At 32.0% G+C, this 11,319-nt stretch overlaps 1 protein-coding gene across 1 annotated transcript; it reads right to left on the minus strand.

Moving 5' to 3' along the window:
- Nucleotides 1-296: 296 nt before the first annotated feature.
- On the minus strand, nucleotides 297-10,319 carry LOTGIDRAFT_229277 (hypothetical protein). The gene is made up of 21 exons (XM_009063822.1): nucleotides 10,259-10,319; nucleotides 10,109-10,161; nucleotides 9,193-9,286; nucleotides 8,935-9,012; nucleotides 8,174-8,239; nucleotides 7,898-8,002; nucleotides 7,373-7,625; nucleotides 6,942-7,118; nucleotides 6,335-6,434; nucleotides 5,813-5,924; nucleotides 5,318-5,476; nucleotides 5,080-5,162; nucleotides 4,749-4,824; nucleotides 4,319-4,420; nucleotides 3,879-4,073; nucleotides 3,395-3,515; nucleotides 2,903-3,077; nucleotides 2,452-2,587; nucleotides 1,885-1,995; nucleotides 1,359-1,577; nucleotides 297-831 (listed from the first exon to the last, which is right to left on the minus strand). Exons 1-21 carry the CDS (start codon nucleotides 10,295-10,297, stop codon nucleotides 646-648), a joined length of 2,640 nt encoding a protein of 879 aa, XP_009062070.1. The 5' UTR covers nucleotides 10,298-10,319; the 3' UTR covers nucleotides 297-645.
- Nucleotides 10,320-11,319: the final 1,000 nt, after the last annotated feature.

Consider the following 11,319-nt stretch of genomic DNA (forward strand, 5'->3'; position numbering starts at 1 on the left):
GCCTTATGTGATAAAGCATATTTTGCGACTAATGACATCATCACTTACTTAGTTTTAGTGGAATCGCAGGAAGCGCAGACATCTGATCGAAATTGAAATTGTGCAAATTGACACGATCAGTGTCCCTGACACACATTAAAAATTTAGAAAACCTCCTTACAATCCCTTTAAAGTTCAAGCTGAGTCATATGATAAGGCCACTATACTATACAGAAGTAACTTATTCTAAACAAGTCTTTGGCTAACCATATTACATAATCATCTAATAAAATACACAGTAACAAGAATTACTCTCTCAATCATAAAGGAAAACTTAAATGAAAATTACAAATTTGTTAATAAATAATTTAGTTTGACAATAGTGGTATAGTGCTTTAGGTATTGTGCTTAGATTGTGTGTGTTGTTTTTTTTTTTTACCTCAATAATTGATTTTGCTTTTCATCATGGTACTCTCATCTATAAAAGTGGGATATCTAAGTTGGTACATTGATTGCTCTCTGCTGGGCAGTAACAGAAATTTGAGAGCCAGACCAGAGTCGCCTTTCCAACATTTACAATCTTTCTTTATAAATTTTCTATGCATTCAACCACACAACTACGAAGAATATCAAATCACTAAAAAATCATGACGTGATAATATTTTGCTATGAAGAGAAAAAGAAGTTGAGAGCACGATTCACATCATAATCTGCAGCTAATGATACCCTGACCAACTCATCTCGTGGTACGGAATCACCTATTATATCTCGTAACGCTGAGAGACAGAACTCAAGGCGTGTTGCATCTTCCATAAAAGGTAAATCTTCTGATGAAGAGGAGGAATCTCCAGGCTGCAATTTAAAACAATTTCCAGTTTAACTGTAGAACTCAACAAATCATACAGTACTACAGTACTTGATGACTGAGAGAAGTTATTTTAAAACTAAGATTGTGGGGTAGAGCAACCACACAAATAGTGGGAGACTGACTTGTTTCTTTAAAGGAATACTACCTCTGAGAATGAACAAAAAATTTTAAAGTCTCAAACTTGTTACATAAGAGTACATATTCATCAGATAGACTTTTATACCTTTAATAGGGTATACATATGGGAAGGCTTTTGTATATTCAATCTAGGTTTATGAAAAGTATTAAGGAGTATTAAGTGATAATTTATAAGCTACCAAAAGAATGAATCATTTTCATCAGTACTGTTTTCAGGTTCATACATCATAAAATGCATATGTAGTCTAGGTTTTAAACCTTGAGTGGCTCTAATAATATTCTGATAATAAGCTAAGAACGGAATAAATAACCTTCATTCCCTCCCCCCCCCCCCCCCCCCCCCCCTCTAACAACCTGCTTAGAACATACTTACTAGAGAGCAGCCTAGATCAATATTAGATGTTAAATCTTCTGTATCACTAAAACTTGATGGTGAGCTATTGGTATCTCGTAGACCACTAGCATTCCTTGTTTCTAAACCATTCCATGTAATAAAATCTCCTATTTCAGCTTGTAAATGGTCTGGTAATTCACAGAATTCCTCATTATTTGATATATTAGGATGTTCTACTATATAGTTTATTGTATACTCCTTCAAATATACACAATATAATACATCAAAAGAAGGGTATTACATAAATCTATATACCATATAGATAGATATCTAAATACACATTACAATTAAAAATATTTACAAAAAGAAAAATTCTTGGAGTAGACAAAGACGTAACAGAAATAAAGAATGAGAGTAGGTTTACAGCTCAGTTCAATTCAAATATCTAACAAAGATTCATACATAAAAGTTTGTTTGAGCTCCCCTTTTTCCTTAATTTTATGAAAATTTACACCAGAGACTAACACAAAATACTTAAACCTACTGAACAGAAGAAGTTACCTACCCTGAGATTTTTTGCATGTAATTGATCTGCTAGGCTGAATAAACATAACACATTATCCTCATCAATATGATGTTTTAAACAATGTTCACAAAGTAACTTTAAACTATCCATCTACAAATTAAATCATACTTTATAATTCATAAACAATATTGTTCAACTTTGAAAAAATAGATCGATTTGCAACTTTCTAATTTTCAGTCAGATATCTGTGGGTCTTAGAATTCTACTAAAACTAAGTGTTTTATGATGTCACTATCACAAAGCTGCTACAAAATTATTAGTAAATACATCATTATAATATGGTTAAGCATTTCTATAAATGAAACCACAGACATCTGATTGAATATTGAAAATGATGCACATTGAAGCCAGGAATGGTCCTGATATGTACATAAAAAAAGTTAAGAAGGTCATATTAACTATAACAAAAAAAATTTCACAATTAAAATAATGCTCCATACAACAATTGTAGAGCGATATAGGATCAATATCTAAAGCGGGCACTATTCACATTGACCTGCAAATCCGAGAAATTTGAGCCAACTAAGAGGATGTAGAACATCTTACCTCATATCTATCACAGAGTGTTAACATATCGGCTAATTGTTCAGCTGTAATGTCCTGACTATCTAATTCACCAGTATAAATATATTTTAAAAATAACTCAAATAATTCAGGGTTAGTATCATGTACTACTATTTTTCTGAAAAATACGAACATAGCTCAAATTACACTTATCTCTAATCACTTTACCTTCCACAATCTCATCAAAAATAATTATTTTCCTAAAGGATTCAATTGATAAGCCCTATTGATAGTCATTGTGACAGAAGATAGTAAAATCTGTTATAATTTAATAAGCAAGGTACAAGATGTTCACTGATCAAATTTGATGACTGTAAAACAGTAAATAATGTGTAACATAAATTATTTAACAACCCAACAAAAATTAGCACATAAATATTTTATACTCATAAAGCTAGAATTCCAAGGATTAAATATCCTATTGTTGACTTACTTGTCTATAGATTCTCTCATTCCACTTAATAAAGCACGTCTAAACCAATCACATCTAGCTGACACTATAACACAGTGAGCAGGTATTTCAACTTTCTCTATAGACTCGGCACCTTGACCTGGACTAGCTACCTGGGTATGATCTATCACAATATCACCATTACATGGTCCACTTTCTGAATCACAAAATATAGATTTTACATGGTTTCTCAATAATAAGCATCATTTATGGCCATGGAACATTTTTTTATTAATCTACTAAAATTACATCCCACAAAAGCATAAATTTGAATTGATATGAATGTGATGACCTTCTACACATACCAACTTAACAGGCTTGCTGTTTATGTTATAGCATTCAAAGCAAAATCTTAAAATTGTGCAATAGTTTCATTGTCCTAAGTGTACAAACAGGAGTTTATAGCTTTATTTAGCTAATTTTGTGATGTCCAATTGCTAAGTCTTGTGACATGTGTCTACAATGAATACTAACCTGGTACTATTTGAAAGACCATATCTGTATTAGATTGTGATTCAAAAAGTTGTTTAGATTTACTGGCTAATATACTGTCGTGTGAGAGAGGTGGTAGGCATAGTGATTCTAATGTACTTAACTGAAAAATGAAATATATTTCAAACAATTCAAGATGCTGTCTATTTTGTATGCTGTCATTTAAAGCAGAGGTTTAAACAGTAATCTTTAGTGATAATACTTTATTTGACACTGACTAATAATGAAGCCAGTTTGGTAATCAAAATTTGCCAATTATTTCGAAGAATTTTCATATAAACTGCAAAAGAGTGATATTCTTGATCTTTTAGTTGATATAATTTATATTGAATAGAAATACACTTCCATTCCAGAAAATATAAAAAATTTTGCTGAAGTTTTTCTCTGTAAAAAAAATTTCAAAGTGATAATGTATGCTATAGGTTTGGTAGTTATATTGTAGTAAATTAAGACAGAAGAATTATACCTGTGCATATTTGGAGATTGGGATTTGATTGATTTTGGTACCAACAGCAGCTCCCTCTGTTGAGGATTCAGTTGCTGTCAGACCTAATGTTGCTAGGGAGTTGGTAAATTGATCACGATTCACAATATCACAGAGCTGGTCAATCAAGGATTGTAATGTAGCCTTGTTTGACAAGACTTTTCCTAAAACCCATGCCTAGAAAAAATAGAAAGCATATTAACTATCCCTGAAGAAAGTTAGAAATTAGTATATACCAAATTCCATGAATGTTAAAAACATCAGGTGTAAACTGAATGAAAGAAAGTTTAAAAGAATCACATTAGAATTCTAAATGATTCCAAATACAAATAAGCTGTTATATTATAGAGTTATAAATGTTTTATCCAGCAACCATGTGGTAATATTTCATTATATCTATGACAATAATTATGATAGCATACTGTTTTAGATGTAGCTAATTTAAATAGATATTTCCATTCTCTCCATGGTAACTTCTCAGCTGAGCTTTCTAATTCTTCTAATCTTATTAAAAACATTGGACACTGAAAATATCAACACTATAAATAATCATAGGAATGATTGCTTTACGACATGTTTCATTTGTCTCAGGGTTAAAATCCATGTGTAATGTACATATTGTAGCTGACAATGTATTTCCTTTATGATAACTTGTATTGATGAAAGTATAAATGTAATTTCTCTCATATTTGTGCATGTTTTGTCTGAAGAATAAGAAAGCATGAAAGAGACAAGTTTGTAATAGACATTACTGATTTGACAATTCTAGATTTACTACTAAACATTTTTCACAACAATAATTTGCCAGGGTTATAAACTAATAAAGTTTCTTAGATAAAATAATGTTATTACCTCATCAATTAACTGTTCTAGATTTTTAGAAATTGAGCGAATTTTTTCAATTTGAGTCATACCATTAAAATTTTCTCTGTAAATAAAAGAAGAAATGTTACTTATGGAACATATAAGTGGTGACAACTTGATAATGAATATCATTATTTTTAGAAGTAGTACGAATTTTGACACATTTTCCACAAAGCTCCTATGCATAAATACCAGTTTAGACAAATATCCTAGTATTAAATATAATTGTTGTTAACAACACTTTAAAGTAACATGCCTATTTTCAAATTAGAGAAAAACATTCTATATGAAGAATTATATTTATTTAGTTGAAACTTACTTTTTTTGCATTAAATGCACAAAACTGGTACTTGCTCTATCATGGAAATCTTTTAATTTCTTTAACTCTTTCACATGTAAAGCCTGAAAACACAGAAATGTCTTTTTAAAAACAACGAGAGGGAGAGAAACTTGTAAAAGAAGAGTTAAGGCCTGTAAGTCTCATAATGGGACTGTTCTCTGAGAAATTCTATATCCATGGCAGTATGTTTGTTTAGAAAATGAATAAAAACACCTACATTTCTCAGTTTTTTACCCAAAACATCTCTAACATGATGCTTCTTGGATTTTTCAGGTTTTTCTGTTTTATCTCCATGATTACTGTTATTTATGACTTGTTCTAAAGCCAGCTTAGTTTCCGTGGCAATATGTGTAATTTTCTCTATTACTTCTTCAAGCTGCAAAATTAATTACATAGCATTGTTAAAAGTTTGCCAATAATCAAATATGGTAGTTAGAAATAATAAAATGAAATTGAATCATTATTTTGCCATTCAGCACAAGAAACAGTCACCAACTTGACTATTTTAAATTTTAAGGGAATTGATAGCTGTCATTTGGATAAAATTTTTGTTGTAATTTTGGAAGTGTTTAATCAATAGAATAGAAAATAAAGTTTAGGCAACAAAAATTAGTAAAAATATATTTAAATTTTCTAAAATGCATCTACTGGCTGTTATCTGCAACATGAAACCTCCAGTAGCACAAGTTTTAAAATATTAATTGTCACATACCTCTGGTACTAAATATGATGCTATATCTACTTTTCTTGATGAGGACAACCCTGATGAATGGTGACGTACAACTTCTAAAAACCGATGGAGTTGATTCATAAATACTGGGATTCTACAAAAGTAGGAAAAATAATTATGATGAATTATCCCATGTTACATAAACATAACATTCCATTGGAACACAACATAATCAAAATAAGATCAAGTTTTCAGTCCTGTTCTATTGAGGTCAACCTTATCTCACAGTTAACTTTATACATCTTATTTTTGTGGCCAAAAGGGAATTACCTTATGTAATTGTGGTCTGTAAATAATCAGTCTTGTTTATTCTTTTAATTTGTATTTTTGTCAAAAGCTCAAAATCAACACAAATATTGAATATCAAAACTGTGATAATAATTAAATTATAAATGTAAAAGATGAAATAACAGAAAGTTACATGACAGAATGGTGCAGTAATTCATCAAGGTGTTGTTAATATATCAAGACAGATTTACTTCTGGTTGTTAGTATTAAACTCACCTTGATTTTGCATATTTCATAATTTCATGTCTCTCTTCTCGAGACAATTCACCCTTCCTTCGTGAAAATAAATCACATAACATCAATAACTTGGCACATGCTGAAAAGAAGAAATACCTGGTTGTATAGGTAAGGTAAAGATAGTGGACCACAGCCATATACGCCCAACGTGGCATGCGGATGGTAAATATTAATGATTTTGGGGAAAGAGCAATAACTCTGCTTTTTATTCGAACTTGATCTTCGTTTTATGAATATGTCTATATATCAATTTCATTGATTCCATCAAAAAATCTAGTTTTCAGAGCGTTTACAAGCAAACGGACGGACGTACAGGGGTGCCGACAATATACGTCCACATAGAGAGATGTGGGCGTATAAAAACTATTTACCTAATAAGTTTACATATTAATCTAAATTTTAAACGTGGGACTCTTTCTTGCACAATGCAAATATAAATATTACACAAAAAATGATATGAACTCGCAAAGCCTCTTTGAAACATTTTAAAAGCAATTTATACTCATAATGCATATCTTTAATATCTATACAGATATATACCTGTAGACTAATTGTAATAAATAATAATATCAATTGGACAACTTACCTACTGAAGCCTCTCTAAGACCCAATCTAACAGTACAACACAGTCTGGCTGGATCAGACATTAAACCATCCTCTAAAACAGGTTCTCCTTCAGAGTTGACACCTGTTACTTTACCAGTAAATAATTCTATTATTCTATCAGCACAACCATGCATATCAGTTATTAAACTTATTATTTCTGAAATGATTAAAGGTCAAAGGTCAAATGTCAGTAATGAACTATTCATAGAATTATCAAGGTAAAATAGTATAGGTATATAATAAAGGAAGGTATCATCTTCATAAAGACTGTATTCTATTGTGGAATACATTTGAATGTTTAATATTAGTTTATCATTGAACACTGTTTTTTTATCAGTTGTCCTTTTTCTACTTTTGTTAAATGTTTACAAATTTAGAAAATAAAATGGATCATCAAAAACATTCCCTTACGTTGTTTCAAGGCTGTATTTTTTAAATATGTTTCACATAATTCAGAAAACTTTGAGAATCCTGGTAATTTTCCAACAGATTTAATACAATTTTTGACAATGTCTTCTGTTAGATCTCTTGGTAGACATTCAGCATAAAGATAATGTAGAGTTGTGCGCAGGACATCTTCTCGTAACCCTGTAAGAGGAGGTGGCTGACATGACCAGTCTAATTCTGCTGCACCAAGTTTCAAAATTGTACTGTGGACATGAAACTGCAAAGATAAATGATTTTAAACTTTTCATCACAAAGTAACATTTATAAGATTCAAACAAAACTAATATATGCTGCTTTTGGCTTTAGTGCTAAAGGTAAGCAATACAGATTTAGATTTCAAACCTAACCATGCTTCTCTTCACTACTTCAATTTTTTTCAGGGATATTTCTGAAAGCTATTCCATTCATTCCTGTCAGCAGTCTAGTTATTCATTTGGACAATATTTACAAGGAAGGTTTTTCAATGTGATATAGAAACCATAAACTTACCTCCTTTCCATTATCAGCCTTTATCACCAAATCATAGAAATAGCCTTCTTCTAAGGCTCCCAAAAATGAGAAGGGTGCATCATCTTTTGGATCATGTGACATCACCTAAAAAAATTATATAATCAATAAAAATGTCAAAATTTTTTATAACTTATTTTTTGTACCGTATAAGGCTAATTAAATGAAATTAACTTTTATTTAGTTTTTTTTGTGCAGAACTTGATCTGAAAAAGAGGTATAATTCCCCAATACCCACAGCTTGAAATTGTACATTACCTTCTGGCATTGTAGCATGCAACATCTTTCATATGTTAACAGCATCAGATCTCCTGCTACCTCAATCTGTAACAAGGTATAAATTGTCAGACAAGCTTTAAATTAATTGAGAATTGGGTTCATTCGGATGTGAAATGTTCTGTTGATATTATTTTCTAAATGCTGAATCAACATACCATATTCTCTTTTGATTGTATAAAACATAAGTTACTAAAATCAGTCATAATGCTGAAAAGTTTCAATCTTAGAAAATGGACTGACAGTGGTAAACTACGAAAACTGGGAATGTGAATTCCAAAGACATGGCATCATATGTTTTACATTGCTTCATACGAATTGAAACCATGAAACCTAATGGGCTCTGTCACCTTGCCATCACATTGTCACTCTGCCATCACACTGCAATCACATCACCTTGTCATCACAATGTCACTATACTATCACACTTTCACCAATCTCATGGTCACCCTGGCTTCACACTGTGACCCTGTCATCATACTGTCAGCCTGTCACCCTGCAATCACATGGTCACCCTGACATCATACTTCACCCTGCAATCAAACAGTCACAATGTCATCACACTGTCACAATGACATTCTGCAATCACCATGTCACCACCCTGCCATCACACTGTCATCAAACTGTCAAAATGTCAAACCAGTCACTCTGTCACCAAACTGTCAATACACAGTCACCCTATCATCACACTGTTAAAATGTCACTCTGCCATATCACTTTCCATGTGTAGGACAAATACTTACTTTAAATTCAATAACATGTCCAGCAAATGTACCAATAAACTTTAAACAAGCTCTGTTACTTCCTTTTTCAGGGGTCACCTATAAAAAAAACAGGTAATCTACACCAATGTCATTTATAGATATTATGGAAGAGTTGACTTGACAATGACAAATACAAAGGTAAGATACAAATCACGTAGCCTGTAACAATTTGAAAAATGATGAATGTCAATAGTCTTTTCAATCATGACCTCCACCCAGCCTCTTCCAAAATCCTACCTCGTAAGTCTCACAGTTAAAGAAAGGCATCTGTTCAGCATCTTCCGAAATCTTCCAGGAAACATCCCCATTTTCATCCAACAAAAATTCTGTCCTATAGAAAAAGATTAATAGATTAATGTTGAACAATCTGGTCGGTTTCACAGTCTTCACATTCAAGCAACACTCTATTGATTTTGGACACCACTGTCACATGTTAGACTATAAATTTCAAAAGAGACAGAGAATAAACTGCAAAAGTGGGGCACACAGAAAAAGTGTCTTGGCATTCTGATTGAAGAATAAACTGTAGGCTGTGTATCAATATTCAATAATATTTTAAAATAGAAATGTTCAAAAATACATGGCAATGCAATGTCAGTCTTCATTGACTCATACATGAATCAGAAATGAAATGAAACGAAAATTTTGTGATATTGGGACTAGGCCTATGATTTAGAATGAATACAGAATAGGCTAAGCTAAGAAAGCATTACCGGTATCTGTTTCGTTTTATATTTTATTTCTAATGGATGATAGGCTTGAGAAGCAGAGTTTCACATACATGTACCTACATAATTATTGCAATACTATCTTAAGTAACAATATAAGGTAAAGAAAAATCTAATGTCAGAACGGGCAGAGGAGCTCCAACATAATAATAAAAAATAGGCATTTCTGTCTGTCTAGTACAGTACCGGTACTAGTTGTAAAAATAACAAATATTCTTTATTTCATCATTTAATTGACAAATCTTGTTATTTCAAAAAAATCAAAAAGATTTGATAAAATAGAACTTAATGGAAAAGGCTACGCTTTTTGGCGATGATAAAACAATGAACAAAGATAAGGAAGTGAACTCGGAAACTGAGCGCTCATTCTCTATTTCACTTCAGTCACCTTCCTCTCGTCGGCTGAAAAATCAATCCATACTCACCCTTCAACTCCCGTCGTTTCTACAACTCCAGCCAATGACACACACTCTACAATCTAAAAAATATAAAGATAAAACAATTAAGATAACGATGCTTCGCATTATTGGCTCCATCAAAAGAAAGGAATCGTGAAATATCAACATAAATCTCACCCTCCATGTTCCGTAATACAGCGATTCTTCGTCCGCCATGTTGGTGTTTACATTATTCGCGCATGCGCTGAGATGTAAAAAAAGGAGTTACGTTACTGAAAATAGAAATTACAAAACTTTTATTGACTAAATGAATTAAAAATTGCAATTATTTAGAAATGACGTGTCTGAACATTCTTTATTAATGTCTCACAACATATTCGGCGCTACTTCACTTATGGACCCCTTTATGATTTTAATTTTTTATCTACTAAAATACGACAGGATGTAGTTCAAGACTCTATTCTGAGTATTCTTACCAAATTTCATCTCAATCGGATAATTTTTCCTGCTTTAAATCGATTTTTTTGTTCTTAAATATATCGGCGAACATGCAGCAGAGAATAAATTAGTATGATTACAGAGCGGCCTGAAACTCATTAGCCTACATTCAGGCCCTCTGCCTAGTGTAGTTGCATCTTCACAATGTCAAGCTATTTCGAACTCTATCTAGGCTAATATAGTGATACCTTGACATCCATGGGAACTTTTCTTGTATTACAGAGAAGTTGGCAGCGATTTGCATATATTAATAAGGGATCTCGACTAGGCTAGTAATTACTCGCGCGTCAGGACCTCTGGTTGGTTGTATCATGCGCTTGTTAGTAATACCTTGACATTGTGAAGATGGGTAGTCTATATACCAGCATAGTTAATTAATACGCTGCTTTGATTCCCAGTCAAGGCCTGTTGCCCAAAGGATTACTACCTCATAGAATGGACATACAATTTAAAGTATTGCCCTTTAGGCCTGTCAAGTGCCACGACTATGACATATATATCTAAATAACTAACCAAATCCAATTTCTATCAATAACAGGCTCCAATACGAGCAATAGGGCCTAGTTATTTATTTAATCTTCAGTTAATCCTTTTTAATTCATTTACTTATATATAAAATTTAATGTAGTGTATCTATAATCTCTTTGTCTCTTGTGTGTTCTTAATAATAAGCATAATGTATTATATAGTTTGCCAATCACTTCTTGTCATTATGTGCCTGAGGACGACGGAGGAAACAC

The sequence above is a fragment of the Lottia gigantea genome (assembly GCF_000327385.1).
Source record: "Lottia gigantea unplaced genomic scaffold LOTGIsca_6, whole genome shotgun sequence".
Taxonomy (NCBI): Eukaryota; Metazoa; Mollusca; class Gastropoda; family Lottiidae; genus Lottia; species Lottia gigantea.

Coding starts and splice junctions, on each gene's coding strand:
- LOTGIDRAFT_229277 (XM_009063822.1), bottom strand. CDS start 10,297: ATGGCGGACGAAGAATCGCTGTATTACGGAACATGGAGG. Junction 8,240..8,934: donor GACATGTTATTGAATTTAAA/GTAAGTATTTGT, acceptor ACCTTGTTACAG/ATTGAGGTAGCAGGAGATCT. Junction 1,996..2,451: donor CACTCTGTGATAGATATGAG/GTAAGATGTTCT, acceptor TTTAATTTGTAG/ATGGATAGTTTAAAGTTACT.